The 18718-nt window shown below is 41.0% G+C and overlaps 1 protein-coding gene across 1 annotated transcript in view; it reads left to right on the top strand.

Annotated features, from left to right (window-relative positions):
* LOC126251318 (fatty acyl-CoA hydrolase precursor, medium chain-like) overlaps window positions 1-7986 on the top strand; it is a 177353-nt gene extending 169367 nt beyond the window's left edge. The window contains exon 10 of the mRNA XM_049951647.1: window positions 7310-7986. Within this exon, the coding sequence (XP_049807604.1) occupies window positions 7310-7496 (187 nt within the window). The 3' untranslated portion in view covers window positions 7497-7986. The remainder of the gene's footprint in view (window positions 1-7309) is intronic.
* The last annotated feature ends 10732 nt before the right edge of the window (window positions 7987-18718 follow it).

The following is an 18718-nucleotide window of genomic DNA, read 5'->3' as shown; positions in this document are numbered from 1 at the left end:
TTCTATATAAAGGCGTGTTTCTTCTTCTATCACGTCATCAGGCAAGTGTTCCACCTCATACAGGCCTTCAGTGTATGTCTTCAACCTATTCACTGACACCTCTGCATTTAGCAGTGGGCTTGTCATTGCACTCATAATTTTACCATCCTCGCTTTAAATTTCACCGAAGATTGTTTTGACCTTTCTATATGCTGAGTCAGTCCTTGCGACAAACCTTTTATTCTCTATTTCTTCATATTTTTCATGTAGCCGTTTCACCTTAGCTTCCCTGCATTTCCTGTTTAATTTTTCGTAAGTGACTTGTGTTTCTGTACTCATGAGTTTCCTTCTTTCATCGGTCAATTGAAGTATCTGTATTTTATTTTTTTCAGCTTTTGTGAATGCCCCGCTTAGAGATGGCCATTGCTCTTCAACTGTACTACCTACTGAGCAAATCCTTATCGCAGTATCTATAGTCTCAAAGAACTTCAAGCTTATCTCCTCATTCCTTAGTACTTTCATATCCTGCTTTTTTGCGTATTGACTCTTCATGACTAGTCTCGTAAACTTAAACGTATTGTTCATCACTTCTAAATTGTGATCTGTGTATATATCTGCTCTTGGATATGCCTTACAATCCAGTATCTGATTTCCGAATCTCTGCCGACCATCATGTACTCTAAATGAAATCTTCCTGTATCTTCTGGTCTTTTCCAAGTATACGTCCTCCTCTTCTGATTCCTGAACACGGATTCTTTATTACTAGCTGAAATCTGGTGCCAAACTGAGTCAGTCTTTCTTCTCTCATTCCTAGTACTAATCCCATATTCTCCTATAACCCTTTCTTCTGCTCCTTCCCCTACAACCGCATTCCAATACCCAATGACTATTATATTTTCATCTCGCTTTGCGTACTGAATCACCCATTCAGTGTTCTCAATACTATCTCTGTCTCTTCGCCTTCTGCTTGCGACTTCGGCACGTGTACCTGAGCTATTGTTGTACGTGTTGGTTTTCTGTCGCTTCTGGTGAGAATAACTCTATCACTGAATTGTTCACGAAAGCTCACTCTCTATTCGTAACGAATCCTACTCCGCGTATATCATTGTCTGTTGCCATTGACGTTAACCTATACTCGTCTGAGCAGGTATTTTTGTGTTCTTTCCGTTTCACTTCACTGAATCCCACTATATCTAGATACATGCGGCATAATGTCGTTTATTGGCTTAATGTGATGTTGGCTACAACAGAGTGTTGAGAGCTACGACCAGAAAGCGGCCAGGAATGCATAACATCAATTAAAAATAATGAGAAAGGTATATGTGTTAGTTCAACATTAAAACTAACGAATATATTTTAATATCCATACAACAAATGCAAAATTAACAGATTACGTCATAGACGAAATATAATAGAAATGCCTTTACAGGAAACCTACACATTCGATATTTACAAAGAAACAAATAGATTTTTTCCGCTGCAAGGGAAGGCTGACGAAATTAATAGTTGTATAAGAGGGACCTGTAAAACAAACTGCCACATAATTTGGGATGGCAATACACGTGTAAATTTCATATATAGATTGTTATATCTTTTTAAATAAACATACACTAGTTCAACAATACGAATAAAAATATAATTTAATTTCCTGAATTTACATCTTCACATCAGTGTGCTATCAGTGTATGAGTAAAATTGTAGTTGGTTTTCATTTCTGAAAATACGTAGCGTGGCTAGCTACGTAACGGAAGTAACCAAAAGTTACACTTACCAGCCTACTATGTTACACAATGCAGTGATACTTCCATCTTCAGCTGAATAAGGAAGCATGACCAACAAAATACTCTATAATCTATTTAGTCAGAGTGACGGTCTCTGTCATGTGCTACTGGGCTTATTAGTTACATGTATATCAGTGTCCTTTATTACGAGTACGAGCATAGTGTTCGCGTAAGACCTGCGACATTTGCGAAGCGGCAGTCTAATTAGTACTAAAGTACTGCGTTCAGTGGCATGAGAGTAATAGCCTGCGGCATGCTAAAAAGTTTACGAAATTGGGGTGACACTCCTTAGCTTGAGGGATAGGGCCTACACCAAAACCCGACAGAGTACTAATGGTAAAGATGGAAATCGACGGTGAAAGGAGAATGTGGATTTCATATTTGAGGAAGACACCGTATGTTGCTACGACATGTAACGTAGTACAGACTTCAGTAAAGGAACACGAAAGCAAATACTAAAGTGTGCAACACTTCATGTTCAACTTGTGGTATCATTAACTCGGCTTATAACGTATTGCCCATTTTTGTTGTGATAAAAGTGGTATTGGAGCTGTGACTGCAAGAAACCTTGATCCAACGCATTGTTAGAATGTAGCTCAGGGTCTGTGTCAGAACTTCAAGCTACAGCATCTGTTAACAGCGTAGCGACAAAATTAGACTAAACATCCTCCAAAAGCATCTAAATGGTGAGGGAAATAAAACCATATCTGGACAAGTTTCACCAGGAAAAGCTCACTACGCAGTAGGGGCCGCGTGGCCCGAGGTCTAAGTAAGAACAACCCGTGGCCTACGTAGTGATGATAGAAATAAAAACTAAAAAAACGGAGAACGTTGAGTACATACTTGAAGCAAGAGGGTATGTTGCTACCATACGTAAAATAGCATAGACTTAAGGTAAGTAACATGGAAATAATACTAAAGTGTGCAAAATTCTGTCCGTGTACCAGCTCACAAAATGGTCTTTGTCTTCTTCGGTGCACTTTTACCAGCATTTGTTCATTGCTTTGATCCTGGTGTGTAATGATGGTTCCACGTTTCATCAACAGTCACAAATCGGCGCATCAAGTCTATCACATTGCTATTAAACGTTGCCAGACATTGTGTTGAAATGTTGTGCCGTGTGTGCTTTTGGTCGACTGTGAGCAATCGCGGCACTGACCTCGCACACAGCTTCCTTGCCAGTTCTCCGTTCAGGATATTATAATCTATTGGTTAATGAACATTGCCAGTATTTGTTGTAATAAGAGCTGTAGCAGAACTGTGGATACAAGAAACCTCGGGCCAGTGTGCGTTTACAGTGTAGCTCAAGATCTAGGTCAAATCATGCTACGATCTCTGTTAACGCGTAGCGACAAAACAAGATTACACACTGATGACGTACATCGAACTGGTAATTCAAATAAAATCTATCGGGATAGGGCTTGTCAGTAAAAGCACAAGAACAGTATCGACAGCGTATTCCGTGTTTTAAGTTGAACCTATCAGAAAATAGCGTGGTACAGGGTGGACAGCAGTAGAAGTTATAGCACAACGAAAACATTTTCAACTTTTAGTCGGTACTAACAAAAAACTACTGGTTTGTGCTAAGGTCTACCATCATTTTAACATCCCACAGTCACATAAGTTTCATCGCTTCATAAAAGTAAATAAAATCAGCGAAACAGGAGGAAAAGTTTTTCTGACTGAATTCTAACTTGTCGTTGCGGAATTCTGCTGGGGCTCTTTTGTTGTTACTATAAATTTATGTTTCTTATAAGGGAATACGTTTTTTTCCCTTTGAGAGATGTGGAGGACGGCCATATCCTGCCGTATATCTGCTACTTGAAGTTCGTAATTCCTGGGATGGAACACAAAGGTGATTTTCCTGCTGCTGTTGGTGTGTCCCCTGTATCTCGTGACGAAGGGCCGCCCTGTCTGACCGATATAGTATTTTTCACAACTGTCGCCTTTTAACTTATATTCGTCAGAGTCTGTGTCCTTTTTATTCTCTCCTGGCTCTATTACTGTTAGATATTCTGAAGGCTAACCTGACATTCGGCTTCCGAAATATATGTTCATTTTTATCATAAATGCTTCCTTTATAGAGCATTGCAACGAACTTAATCTTAACTTTATTCTCATATTGTGCGTTACTATTATCGTTCGAAAGTAACTTTTTTTTAGATTATTGTTAATATTGGTTACAGTGCTTTCATGGTATCCATTTGTGATAGCTATTTGTTTAAGCGTGATTAGTTCTTTTTTATGTTGGGCGGATCAATAATCAGCCTAAGCAGCCTGTGTATGCAGATGATGATATCGTTTAACGTCTAATAAAGTCATCAGAAGACCGAACCAAATTGCAAATGATTTATAAAAGATATCTGCATGATGGAAAAATTGGCAGTTGACCCTAAATAACGAAAAGTGTGAGGTCATTCACATGAGTGCTAAAACAATTCGTTAAACTTCTGTTACACGACAAATCAGTCAAATCTAAAGGCCGTAAATTCATCTAAATACATAGGAATTACATTTACGAACAACTTAAGCTGGAAGAAACATTGTGGGGTAGGCTAACCAAAGACTGCGTTTTATCGGCAGGACACTTAGAAAATGTAGCGGATCTACTAAAGAGACTGCGTGCACAACCCTTATTCGTCCTCGTTTGGAGTACTGCTGCGCGGTGTGGGATCCTTACCAGATAGGTTTAACGGATTACATTGAAAAAGTTCAAAGAAGGGCAGCACATTTTGTAGTATCGCGGAATAGGGAGAGAGTCTCAGTGACATGGTACAGGATTTCGGGTGGACAGAATTAAAACACAGGCATTTTTCGTTGCGGCGGAATCTTCTCTCGAAGTTTTGATAACCAACTTTCTCATCCGAATGCGAAAATATTTTGTTGACGCAGACCAAGGGAGAAACGCCCATCATGCTAAAATAATGGAAATCAGAGATCGCACGAAAAGATATAGGTACTCGTTCCTTCAGCGCAATGTTCGAGATTGGAATAACAGAGAATTACTGTAAAGGTGTTTCGATGAACCCTCTGGCAGGCAGTTAAGTGTGATTTACAGAGTTTCCATGTAGATGTAAATGTAGATGCTGAGGAAAAATGGTAACCTTTCCTGAAGGCATGACACAACATTATTATAACGTTCTACTAGCCAGCTTCCTATACGTACTTAAGCTGGACCTGTCATTTCATATCATAATAGTTTGATGTACGAGTATATGAAGCTATTGTCTTAAGGCTGTAAAATGAACTTAATCTTGGAATACATGGTGTTCAGCACTGCTACACAGTCCTGCGTCTCATTTTTAAAGAGGTTCGAATCTTTCAACATTTATCGAAGCCTCTAGTTTAACTCTTAGCTGAGGGAGGATCTGTTGTCCATTACGCCACGTATTGATTTACGTGGATGTCTGTTAATTTAGGAACGCAAATGTGGTAAAGAAACACATTCGTCTTCACTGAATTTTTCGTATTCTCAAATCAAAAACACTCGAACTGTTTCTTTTCGTTCCTATTGTGTTATGGAAGTTTGTGTTCGGGTGTTTCTTAGCTTCAACTATATTATTTGCTACGAAAAATTTTCTTTTATATATTTGTATTACTTCACCTGACTTGATCCCTTACTGTAAGTTATACTGTAAGCTTTTATTTGATAGTGTCACAGTTAAATTAGCTACTCTGTTAGTGAATGCATGTGTAGGTTTTTTACGCAACTCTCTGAACTTCTTATCATGTCTAGTCATTATTGTCTAGTCCTGCTTGAAATAACTTGATGCGTTTCATTAAACTTTCGATCTAATAACGTCTCTTCAATAGCAGTTCGATCTGTGTAGCTTTCGTCAACATTATACGTCTCTGTTTATAAAATTCTGGGGTTTGCAATTTTAGCCAAAAAATTTTACTTTTAACTTCGACTGTTCTAGCAGTCTTGAAGGAATTCCTAATGTTTACTGTAGCATAGTTGTGTGTAATCTGTAACCTAAACACCTTTTGTTGAAGTGGATGTTCAACTGTATTGTTGCTATTTTCCTGCGAAGTTTAAGAAAACTATTATGCTCTCCTATAGCTCGGCTAGGCACTCTACTGTCCTTGGCTACCATTATGAGTCGGTGCAGGAGCCTATCCACAAATTTGTACTGCAGTCTTCTCACGAATCTTTCATTTATTTGCCAAAATCTCCATGTTTAACAACAGGGTTTCAACCTGTAACCTTGTCATATTTTCTTATTCACAGAACAGAAAATGGCAATTTATATAGCCAAAACATGTATCAACATTTCGATCTCGTAAAATAAACAAAAGGTTTTCATTACAAGGCTACAGTACAAATCCATTTCATTTTCCTGTGTCGCAAATATGACAGAGTGGCGTCTATATGCACACCATCGTTTCTATGTATTTCTGTAGCACTATATTTAAGCTGCTCAGTTTGTGATGTGTATATCGTAACACATTTACGGTTTTTCAATAGTAAGGCGTGACAAAATGGACAGGAGTTAGCGTTGTTCAACATTCGACTGAAAGGTCTCACGTAGTTAGGTTAAATGCTTTCCTGTACTAAACTGGCCACGTTATGTAGCCATTAAGATCAGTGGCACTGATGCAATTCAGTTATCTAAAATTCATGAAAAATTAAAGATACGCCAAGATTAGTTACTGATATGCATGAGGTAAATATTCATTATTCAAAGATAAACAATCATTTTGATAATGGGCACTTTTAGTAGCTGTGGGATGGAGATGTCGCATGCCATGGGTGCAGTGTGGCAAGTCAGTCATGGCAGCAGAAGGAGCCATGGAGTTATCACCCAGCGATATCACAGGGTCACTGGCGATACTATACTTTTGTTTTCATTCACGTTTCCCAGCATTGCTAGCAGCCCCAGAAAGTCGATAACCTAGGCATGCTTCATCACACAAGAGACTGCGTCCCAAAAAGCAACTTCTGACTCTTCCTGAAGTGTGTGCAGACATGCTGAGTTACGCTGCAGCTTCCCAGTAAGAGAAAGGCCATCTGCATCGAAGTCTATCTACAGGCTCAAAGGTGGGTGCTGGCAACGGTATGCCACTATAATGTCATATGGTGGCCTGCTACCTGTGCTCTTCGGTTACACCACCGCAAAGCCTGCTGGTAGGGGGCATCCACACCTCCCCATCAGTCTTGACTTTGATGGCGATGTTGTGGTTTGCAGTAGTTATGTCCCCATAGGTGCTAAGAACAGCAAACACACCCATGCACAAGGCAGGACTGGAACCTCTGTCGGGAGGAGAAGCATAGAGTGTACTAGATATGTATGATCAGTTAGCAATGGATAATACGACTGACTGTCTCAACGATAAATACGAGTAAAGAGCTATCGGTAAACTGAGTTCTTTGAAGTTTTGTTGGTTGCTGCATTAAGTTTTAGTTACATAGGTGTAGCTTCACAATCAGTATTTCTTTCTTATTTTAAAATTCTGTTTTTCCTACCTAATTACTTAAACTTCCGAGAATTATTGACTTTTCTTCAACATCAACTGATTCATTGAATGTTTTGGTTCATACTTGGCAGAAATCCAACGCCAACTGACGAGATGGTGCATTGGCCAAGAGTGACTTCCGACGACCTTTTGGAATACCTGGATATAGGCCAGACACTGCAGGTGAAGAAAGGGCTCTTCCAAGAGCGAGTAGACTTCTGGAGATCGCTGCCTCTCAGAGAAACACAGCAGCAGAACAAAGTCAGAGAGGAACTCTGATTTTAGATGAAATGGACGCCAATTTTTTACTCAAATGCAGAAAAAGTTCAATGTTGTGTTTGTTGTTGTCTGTGAATACACATACCACTGACTTCAGAGTATTATCAAATGGCTACAGAAAATGATAAATTAAGTTTAATCACAGGAAACAAGACTTCTCTAAATGGGAATTAATTCGATGTGATGGTCATTGTAATTATAATGATAACAAAGAATGTTCAATTATTCCTTGGAAGAACGCAATGCTATGTATACTATTGAACCTCTCCTACAAAAGTGTATATTTTGATTTTCAGGAGTAAGGATATCAAAAATAGTACAAATTCAGGTGACTTCCACTAATAGGGTTCGGTACACTTGCTATTTCACTAACAATTCAGTTTGTATGACAATAAACTAGTGGATTTTTCAAGTGCAAACCAGCAGCAAAATGTGAAACAATTGTACAACACTAAGGAATAAATACCATACAATTGTTGTTTGCTTGTGTTTCTTCGAGTGATTTTTATTTGAATTCATAACACCTACTTGTTTATATTCCTTACAGCAGCGAATTTAAAAATGCTATACGTTTAACTTTTCATTGCAATAATACATCTTTGCGAAAGAAATTTACTTATTTAACAAATTATGTACGGATTTTTAAGTAATCACAACTAATTTGAAAATAATTTTGTAACTTTTTTGTTCTTTTCTTTCTCTAGCATTGGCGCTTTTTTCCTTTAACAACTATTTTATTTTACTTAAATTAGCTATATTTTGCGCCATTGTTTCCAATTTTTGTTCGTTATATTTTGTTAATAAATCTGGAACTGAGAGTTGAATTTCGGTAATACTGGAAGCCATTGTTAAGAAGATTTGGCTAATGTTATGAGAAGTTAAATATCAATCGCATTGGCTGTCTATTGTTCGCATTACAGCCTTATGTTGGTACGCGAAAACATATGGTGGAACCGCTTTGTGGCTGTCTCTGATATCAGATACCTGAAGCTTTGTCAGTGTCTACATTAATCCATATCCTTGTTTCCTGCGTAAGATCGTTGAATGTGTAACTTTTCAAAACCCCATCAGAGCATCCAGATTTAGTCTTTCTGCATATTCTCTAAATTGCTTAAGAGAATGGCGGTATAGTTCAATAGAATAAAACTGTCAACTATCAATTTCTCAATCATATTTAATACTAACCTGTTGTTCATTTACAAAGATATAATCGTCAATAGGACATTAAACTCAATAGCTTGCCATCATTAGATTTTATGAAGTGTAATCTTTGAATTACTGTTATAGCAGGTTAATTAAAAGCTATGTTTTCTGTACAGCATTACCAGTGCCAGAAAAGTTCCATGGTTTTGTTGGTGTCTTCTGCAGTGTCCAGTTTTATATTCAATGGTGATATAATTCTGATACTTTTCACAGAGGATGTACTGAAGACAAGGACTACAGACGAGACCAACAAGCATTATCGCGTTCCATTGTATATATGAGTATAGCTGTGGTGATATTGTGAAGAAATCAGTCAGTATTGGGTTCATTAATCCCTTCGCATACCACTTCTCGTTAACAGATAGTACTGTTAGTGGAGGAGTAGAATGAACATACATATTGCGTATTTTAGTATATATATTTTTCTTTGTGTGTGCGAAAGTAAGCAAATGGTGCCCCCTCGTTTGAACACAACGACATCTTGTGTGGTGACTTTCAAGGATGACGACCTCCAGCCACTACTGTACGGCAAACAATGAGACAACGTGACCTTCTGCTGAACGAAAGCAGCGATAATGTTAATAATGAACAGGATGTAGTCCTGGTTTCGTGGTCCACTGAGATGTCAAAAATCGCAAACATAGCAAAAAATTATGAAAACTCATTGGTGATGGGTCTGGGGATAATGAAAAGGATAGTGGAAATTACACCCCGGCATTTATCCTTGCAGTAGGCTGCACTGTTTATACGTATATGGACTTACACAGACATTCTACAATGAAGCCTCGTGTCCGCGTACACAAGCTGAAGTCACGTAGTATGTAGTAGCCTAGTTCCCGTAAGCTCTTATTCCTTTACCCACCGAAACATTTTCCTGGAATCGTTGAGTGCAAACACAGCGAAAAAGTAGCAGCGAATTGCTGGTAAGATGATGCGTATTTTCTATTAGAAAAACAGGGCTACAAATGAAGTGCTACAGTACTCACAAGCTAAGTATTAAGGGAATACTGTCATGAAATGGTTGCTTCGCTGAATATAGCCAGATGTCAGCCAAGTCTACCTATCAATTTCCGGTAGAAGTTGAAAGCCTTCCACCTTGTTGAAAAATTACAGAAAATATTCAGTTAAAATTTTGAAAGAAGTTGAATGTGAATTTCAGTCATGATTCACGGATCGCCACTTGACTCAGTAATTCTTATGACAACGGCGTTGCTTACTCAAGTGCAACAGGAATTTCATTAACAAGTTTTTGATGAAACATTAATAAGTTTTGATCAAGAGTGCTGCAACATGAAAGCATAACTCTGCAATAAGCTCCATCTTGCAGACGAAACCCGTACAAGACAATGTATTTCTCACCCTCAGAACGAGAAATAGCAAATCCTAACAAACAACGACGAAGTCTATGTTGAAGAGTCTATCTGTAACAAGTCGACTTACGAGATAGCTGTATACGCAACGGAAGACAGCATAAGAGTTCTTTGCGAAGTAAAGAAATGTTCGTGGACTGGGTGTTGCCTTCTAGGTCTCTGTGCAGTAGCTTCACGTGTGGCGTGAAGTCTGTTGTGCAACGAGGTTACGGAAGAACTCCTCATCATACACAATCTCAGAGACATGCAACACGTAATCGTTGACAAGTTTGGGAGTGGAAATCAGACTTCTCCTCTACATAGGTACCATCCTAGCTCTCGTCTTATGCGACTTAGGGAAACCACAGACGAGCTAAGTCAGACTGGCTGACTGCTCTGAGAAGGGAATAAGGGTGGCACTTAAATGTGGCTTTTGTTTGCGTTTATAAAAAGCTGATGCCACCCTGAGCCATTTTCTATGAGGCACAATTGGTGCAATTACTACGCCACAGTTAACGTCCGAGAGTTCTTGCATCCGGTAAAAATATTTGCTTGAGACTACTTGTAACTGTTCAAGATGAAGTACATTCAAGGTCACCCCATCTTCCAGAGACACCACAGCATGCACCTGAAGCAACTGCTTGTGGTACATTGAAGTTAGTACGTAACCCTATACTCAGTCATGCAATCACCCATGGCTGTAGAGTATTGTATGTTTTACTTTCAGCATAAGTAAACAACCCGATACTCCGTCCATGTATCTCGGACAAAAACGTGACACAAAATGTGTAGGAAAGTGAAGGTCACTATCTCGCGCCCCTCTCCTTTTCTCTCTGGACAAAGGGGTACATATTAAAATGATGGGAACCGCCTCCCTCTCCACTTCCTTTTGTGTTCATTTCAACTGCATAAACCTCATCATTCGTCTGTTCACTACAGGGGGAGCATAAGGTTTATTATAAAACATAATAAATTAACTTATGTATTATTAGCGATAATTTCTCTCCTTCTCTCTCTGTAGGTCAATTGTCACGCCTAGTCGTTTTGTACTCTGTGCTGAATGGACAAGATTCTTTTGTGAATAATAATGTTGATATAACAAAGTACCTTACGAAACTCTCTTCCAGATCAATACCGTGTGCTGGCCCAGGGCTCGAACATGATGCCTTTGCTTTTCACGGGCAAATGCCATGAGGTACTCAAGCACCTTCACGACTCATCCTCACAGCTTTACTTCCACCAGTACGTCAGTCCTACCTTCCATATCTCATAGAAGCTATTCCGCAAAACACTAACGCTCCTGCAGGGATATGGCCTAGCCACAGCTTAGGGGATGAGCTACTGCAGAAGTAAAGCTGTGGCGGCAGGTTGTAAGTCGTGTTTGGTTAGCTCGGTCAGTAGAGCACATGCCCACGACAATCAAACGTCCCAGATTCGAATGCTGGTCTGGCACACAGTTTTGATCAGCCAGGGTATTTCACATCAGTGCATACTCAGCTACAGAGTGAAAATTTCATTCTGAAAAAATTGTAGTTTATTGACAATGAATTTTTATTTGTGTTAATAATTTTGTTATATTAATTAATAACAGTTTTTTCAAAGTTTGTTGAATTTGTGTGATATTAACAACGTCAAAGCTTTTTTCCACAATAGCTACTTTTTTCGAAATTAATTTGCTGACAGCGAATCTCTTGACATCAGTTGTATTACTTACGGATCTACTACCCAACAGTGTCATATGAAAATTCGCGCCAGACTTGGGATTGAAACGAGATTTCCTGCTAATAAAAAGTGAATGGTCGTCTTAACAATTTCAGCTACCCATGTGCAATCCTTGGACCGACTAAAACTGCCTTATGTCACAGTGTCCACATTCTTAGTTCGTAGTCCACTTAATTCAGTATCTAACGCTTAAAACATTACTTGGATTCCCGCAACAGGAAGAATGAGACAACAAGGAGTTGAGACCAATGTCTTCATCATCATGTGCCATCCTAGGCCTGTAATTGGAAACCGCTCGAATCATCTATTAATCGAACCGGATTTGAGTTGAGTTAGACAGTCTCCACACATAAAATGTTTAGGTGGGTTAATGAGAGGACAGTGGTTGTTTGCGTTGATTTTATTTTCTCTTTCTTGCAGTCTTTATTTTTAACTTAGTACTGGCTGTTTCAGTAGCTTTTCTGTCTGAGCATCTGAACGGAGAAGCACTGAGGATACTAGACAGGAGAGCCGCAAGTGTGGCTTGCTCAAACAGATCCCTTTTGGGCTAACAGAACATGGTCTTCGCAGAACTGCCAGCAAGGGATTGACAGGTAGCAGCCCTCAAGTTGTTTTGAGGAAGGTCGCCTTGTCTAGAGTCATACTGGCGCTCAACATATTGATGCAGTTTCCTGAACGTATACACTTTGAATAGCCAAACTGAAATCATTCATCCATGGATCCATGGTAGGTAGGCATCAGTGCCATGCTGAGAAAAGTGCAGTCATTCAAAAACACCTCCTGCTATCTGCTTAAAAAAATCGAAAAAGCTCTGACATATTAAAAGTTCACAAGGTATGAAAGAGTTGATGGAAAGCATCGTACCATTTTTCTTTTTTTTTTTTTTTTTTTTTTTTTTTTGCTTTTACCCATGACCAGTGATGTGAGGCTATCTGCTGCCTGAGAGAGCACCAAATGTACAATTTGATATGATATTCGGAGGATGTAAAGACACGACAAAGTTTTTAGAAAATAGGGTAAGAAATCGAGATTATTGTTTTTAATATTTCGCCTCTTCAGGTAGAAGATTATGGTACAAGGAACCAATTACACCACTGGTGGAATGATGTAAGTTTAAGACGACTGGTTGCCGGTGGGAATAAGGGTGTAGTCAATTCTTTCCTGACTATAACCGGTGCGAGAGTGTTATTGAGATTATAAAGAAAATCCACTCGAAAACGTAACACGAGAGGGACTGTGCGTCACGGAGAGATTTACAATTGAAACTTTGACAGAACCATTTCTGAGATGAAAATGGTTCAAATGGCTTTTAGCACTATGGGACTTAACTACTGAGGTCATCAGTCCCCTAGAACACAGAACTACTAAAACCTAACTAACCTAAGGATATCACACACATCCATGCCCGAGGCAGGATTCGAACCTGCGACCGTAGCGGTCGTGCGGTTCCAGACTGTAGCGCCTATAACCGCTCGGCCACACTGGCCGGATTCTGAGAAGAGTCGGTCAACATATTACTTATGTACATCTCACGGCCACGACGAGAAAATTCGAGCAATTGTAGCCAATGTAAAGGCTTAGCGACAACCATTCTTAGCACACGCCACTCGTGAATGGAACAGGGTAGGGGTATAAGTTAGTGAACCAGAAGTACCCACCGCCACACACTCTTAGGTAGCTTCGGGATTATGATGTAGGTGTAGACTTCAGCTCTGGACTTCGTCCTCAACGTATCGATGGTGCACGGGCTTTGTCTCAAGTGGAACAGCAGATTCCATTAGCAGTGTTGGGTACAATGTTCGAGATCTCCACAGAACTGTTCTACCAACAAACATGATGAACCGGTCTGTTGATATCGCACCACCAATAATGATGAGCGTACTTTGGAGCTTTAGCATCTTTCACCGCCGTGAAACAGAAGTCTAGATTCATGTTCGGGTTCACATTCCCACGTTCGTCAGTGCATTCTCAGTTCCGTGATAGTCTTCATTTCTCCAGTCAGACAAACAATCACTGTCACCGATATGTAGGGAGGACGTCATAAATTTCGCAGTCAGGTATTTCATTATGAACTAATACCAACCCCCAACAAATAACGATGCCAAACGATAATTCACCTACTTCTCATAGTTAATATTCTTCGGTTGTAATTTTCTTGATTTCATGACTAGTTTAGATAATTCTTATTCTCAAGACTTTTTCTAATAAATTAAAGATTTCACTTCAACCATGTCTTCGATTCGAGTTACCGTTGCCACCCGTGTTAATCATTCCATTGCATACATTTATTTCATTATTGGGTCTTAAGGATGTCTGCATCATAATTAGTTCTCAGACATCATTCAGTTCATTCCCTCCCTCACTCCCCCCCCCCCTCTCTCTCTCTCTTTCTCTCTCTATCACACACACACATACACACACAATATACATATATTGTTGTGGTTTTATACAGCTCTCCATGTTACTCTATCCTGTGCAAGCTTCTTCATTTTCCAGCACCTACTGCAACCTACATCCTTCTGAATCTGCTTAGTGTATTCATCTCTTGGTCTCCCTCTACGATTTTTACCCTCCACGCTGCCCTCCAGTGCTAAACTGGTGATCCCTTGATGCCTCAGAACATGTCCTACCTACCGATCCCTTCTTCTAGTCAAGTTGTGCCAAAATATCTCTTCTCCCCAGTTCAACTCAATACCTCCTCATTAGTTATGTGATCTACGCACCTAATCTTCAGCATTCTTCTGAAGCACCACATTTCGAAAGCTTCTACTCTTTTCTTGTACAAGCTATTTATCGTCCATGTTTCACTTCCATACTCAATGCAAATACTTTCAGAAACGATTTCCTGACACATAAATCTATACTCGATGTTAACAAATTTCTCTTCTTCAGAAACGCTTTCCTTGCCATTGCCAGTCTACATTTTATATCCTCTCTACTTCGACCATCATAAGTTATTTTGCTTTCCTAATCTAACTCCCTCAGCATCACCCGACTTAAATCCACTACATTCCATTATCCTCGTTTTGATTTTATTGATGTTCATCTTATATCCTCCTTTCAAGACACTGTCCATTACGTTCAGCTGTTCTTGCAAGTCCTTTGCTGTCTCTGACAGAATTACAATGTCATCGGCGAACCTAAAAGTTTTTATTTCTTCTCCATGGATTTTAATACCTGCTCCAAATTTTTCTTTTGTTTCCTTTACTGCTTGCTCAATATACAGAATGAATAACATCGTGGAGAGACTACAACCCTGTCTCACTCCCTTCCCAACCATTGCTTCCCTTTCATGTCCCTCGACTCTTATAACAGCCATCTGGTTTCTGTACAAATTGTAAATAACCTTTCGCTCCCTGTACTTTACCCCTGCCACCTTCAGAATTTGAAAGAGAGTATTCCAGTCAACATTGTCAAAAGCTTTCTCTAAGTCTGCAAATGCTAGAAATGTAGGTTTGCCCTTCCTTAACCTAGCTTCTAAGATAAGTCGTAGGGTCAGTATTGCCTCACGTGTTCCAACATTTCTACGGAATCCAAACTGATACTCCCCGAGGTCGGCTTCTACTAGTTTTTCCATTCGTCTGTAAAGAATTCGCGTTAGTATTTTGCCGCTGTGACTTATTAAACTGATAGTTCGGTAATTTTCACATCTGTCAACACCTGCTTTCTTTGGGATTGGAATTATTATATTCTTCTTGAATTCTGAGGGTATTTCGCCTGTTTCATACATCTTGCTCACCAGATGGTAGAGTTTTGTCAGGACTGGCTCTCCCAAGGCCGTCAGTAGTTCCAATGGAATGTTGTCTACTCCGGGTGCCTTGTTTCGACTCAGGTCTTTCAGTGCTCTGTCAAACTCTTCACGCAGTGTCGTATCTTCCATTTCATCTTCACCTACATCCTCTTCCATTTAGAGATATGTAAATAGGCAGAAACGGCGTCGCGGTCGGCAACGCCTATGCAAGACAACAAGTGTCTGGCGTAGTTGTTACATCGGTTACTGCTGCTACAATGGCAGGTTATCAAAATTTAAGTGAGCCTGAAAGTGGTGTTACAGTCGGCGCAAGAGCTATGGGATACAGCATTTCTTCCGACATAGCAACGAAGTAGGGATTTTCCGTACGACCATTCCACGAGCATACCGTGAATATCAGGAATCCGGTAAAACATCAATTCTCAGATATCGCTGCGGCCGGGAAGAGATCCTGCAGGAACGGGACCGACGACGACTGAAGAGAATCGTTAAACGTGACAGAAGTGCAACCCTTCCGCAAACTGCTGCAGATTTCAATGCTGGGCCAACAACTGTCAGCGTGCAAACCATTCAACTAAACATCATCGATGTGGGCATTTGGAGCCGAAGGCCCACTCGTGTACCCTTGATGACTGCACGACACAAAGCCTTATGCCTCACCTGGGCCTATGAACATCGACATCGGCCTGTTGATGCCTAGAAACATGTTGCCTGGCCGGACGAGGCTCGTTTCAAATCGTATCGAGTGGATGGACGTGTACGGGTATGGAGACAACCCCATGACTCCATGGACAATGCATGCCAGCAAGGGACCGTTCAAGCTGGTGGACGCTCTGTAATGGTGCGGGGCGTGTGCAGTTGGAGCGATATGGGACCCCTGATACGTCTAGATACGACTCTGACAGGTGATACGTACGTAAGCATCCTGTCTGATCACCTGCATCCATTCATGTCCATTGTGCATTCACACAGACTTGGGCAATTCCAGCAGGACAATGCGACGCTCCACAGGTCCAGAATTTTTACAGAATGGCTCCAGGCACACTCTTCTGAGTTTAAATACGTCCGCTGGCCACCAAACATTATTGAGCATATCTGGGATGCCTTGCAAGGTGTCGTGGTCGTGCGGTAGCGTTCTCGCTTCCCACGCCCGGGTTCCCGTGTTCGATTCCCGACGGGGTCAGGGATTTTCTCTGCCTCGTGATGACTGGGTGTTGTGTGCTGTCCTTAGGTTAGTTAGGTTTAAGTAGTTCTAAGTTATAGGAGACTGATGACCATAGATATTAAGTCCCATAGTGCTCAGAGCCATTTGAACCAAGCCCTTGCAAGGTGCTTTTCTGAAGAGATCTCCAGCCGCTCGTATTATTAAGGATTATGGGCATCCTTACAGTTTTCATGGTGTCCATTCCCTCCAGAACTACTTCAGACATTAGTCGAGTCCATTTTTAGTCGTATTCTGGCACTTCTGCGTGCTCGCAGGGGCCCTATACGACGTTAGGTGTACCAGTTTCTTTGGCTCTTCAGAGTATTAAGCAAGATTTGAACGACGAACAGAAGCTAGCACCCACAAAAATTGTGCGAACTGATTAATTCCTTTTACAAAACATTTTAATTGAGCGGAAATTAATGCTCAGCTACTGGAAGCATTTGTTACATGACGTAGGTATTAATACTACGAAGGAAGATAGGGTAAATATGTCAAAATGTTTTGATTTAAATATCTTTGAAGCTGGCAAAAAAGTCGACAGGGTAGTTCCCTTATTTTTCATACATAACTCTGCCCACCGTGTGTTAGCCTTCTTTGTGATATGGCAGGATCATTTTCATTCTGGTCAGGACGTGATAGGAATAATTTTATGTTTGCTGTATGCTGTTCTTTTGTATTCTTTGCATACTGCATCAAGAACAAATCAAACAAAATGTTGTTGAAATCAAATAGTTACTTGTGGAAGCACTGAACAAACATTCATATTATTAAGTTATTCATCCAGGGATCATTCGACTATGATACGGCGCTCGTCATCAAACTACAATGAAAATTAATAGCCCAAAATATATGTACACATGGAACTTATAACTATGCAGGATAGGACAGGTGGTCGGTCATGGTCTCGATGAAGGAAGCATCCATGTGTTTGCCTGCAATGTGTTACAGTGTAAAGTCAAGCGCCGGCACGCCAGTCGGAACCGAGAGAGCAGAGAGGGCTGTAAAGAAGATGTCAGCCAATTGCACACTGAACGACCACTCTCCAGGATGACAACGCAATGGTGGCGTCTGAGCCGTGCGTGGCTCATGTTCCCGCCATCATGTATTTTTACACCCTGTTTGTAACGTACTTCCACCTCAATACGTTAATTTAAATTACTGGTGTCACTGAGTTTCTGCTTTGCCTGACCGTGAGCGGCGCTAGCAGAGCGTATAGATAGATCCCCTCTCGAAGTATCTTTGGTTAACTGCTATTACCTCCCGTGGTTGTCTGTCGTGGGGAGTTCGGGTTACGAATTCGGGTCGGCCAGTCAGTTGGAACGCGTCTGGAGCGCAGTCTGGACCTGCCAGTCGGGGACTTGCATGCGGCACTAGTGCAGTCGGGCTGGAGGTCTCGTCGACACGGCACGCCCGAACGTTGCCGCCACACGTCACTTGAGCAGGGCCACGGTCTGGGTGGATCGTCGGTCGGTCGTCTTACCAGGCGACGCGTTTTGGCTCGCCGATCGTTCATGAGTCGGCTGTGTGTGTGCATAGACTCCCGATATGTCTTCGTGCGTGCTTAGTTACTATGTTGTCGGCATTCTGAGAGGAGTCTGTCAGTTGTTGCGGACGAGGGAAGTTATTTCCGCGTGGTGCAGTCCGCTGGCAGTCCCTGCATAGTGTCGGAGCGTGTGTGGAGCTGTCCGATCGCTACGAGCTTCGTGGTTCAACGACCCAGGACGTCAAAGTTGAGTATTGGTTTCAACTACCCAAGCCAGGTCCATTCATGTTGTGGTGGTTCGTTTCGGTGGTTTGCTGTTGAGAGGTTTTCCTGCGAGCAACATCGAGTGGTTCTACTGCAGAAATTTAACCGCCACGAGGTGCAATTAACTATTTTGGTTGACTGCAATTCGAGTGCACCAGTGGAATTTTCTGCCTTGTGGCCGTCAGTGTTCTGGTTACCTGTCCTGGGCACTGACGTTAATTCAGGCAGTGTTCTTTTGGTTGA

The sequence above is a fragment of the Schistocerca nitens genome, chromosome 4 (assembly GCF_023898315.1).
Source record: "Schistocerca nitens isolate TAMUIC-IGC-003100 chromosome 4, iqSchNite1.1, whole genome shotgun sequence".
NCBI lineage: Eukaryota > Metazoa > Arthropoda > Insecta > Orthoptera > Acrididae > Schistocerca > Schistocerca nitens.
This window is presented reverse-complemented; position numbering and strand designations above follow the sequence as displayed.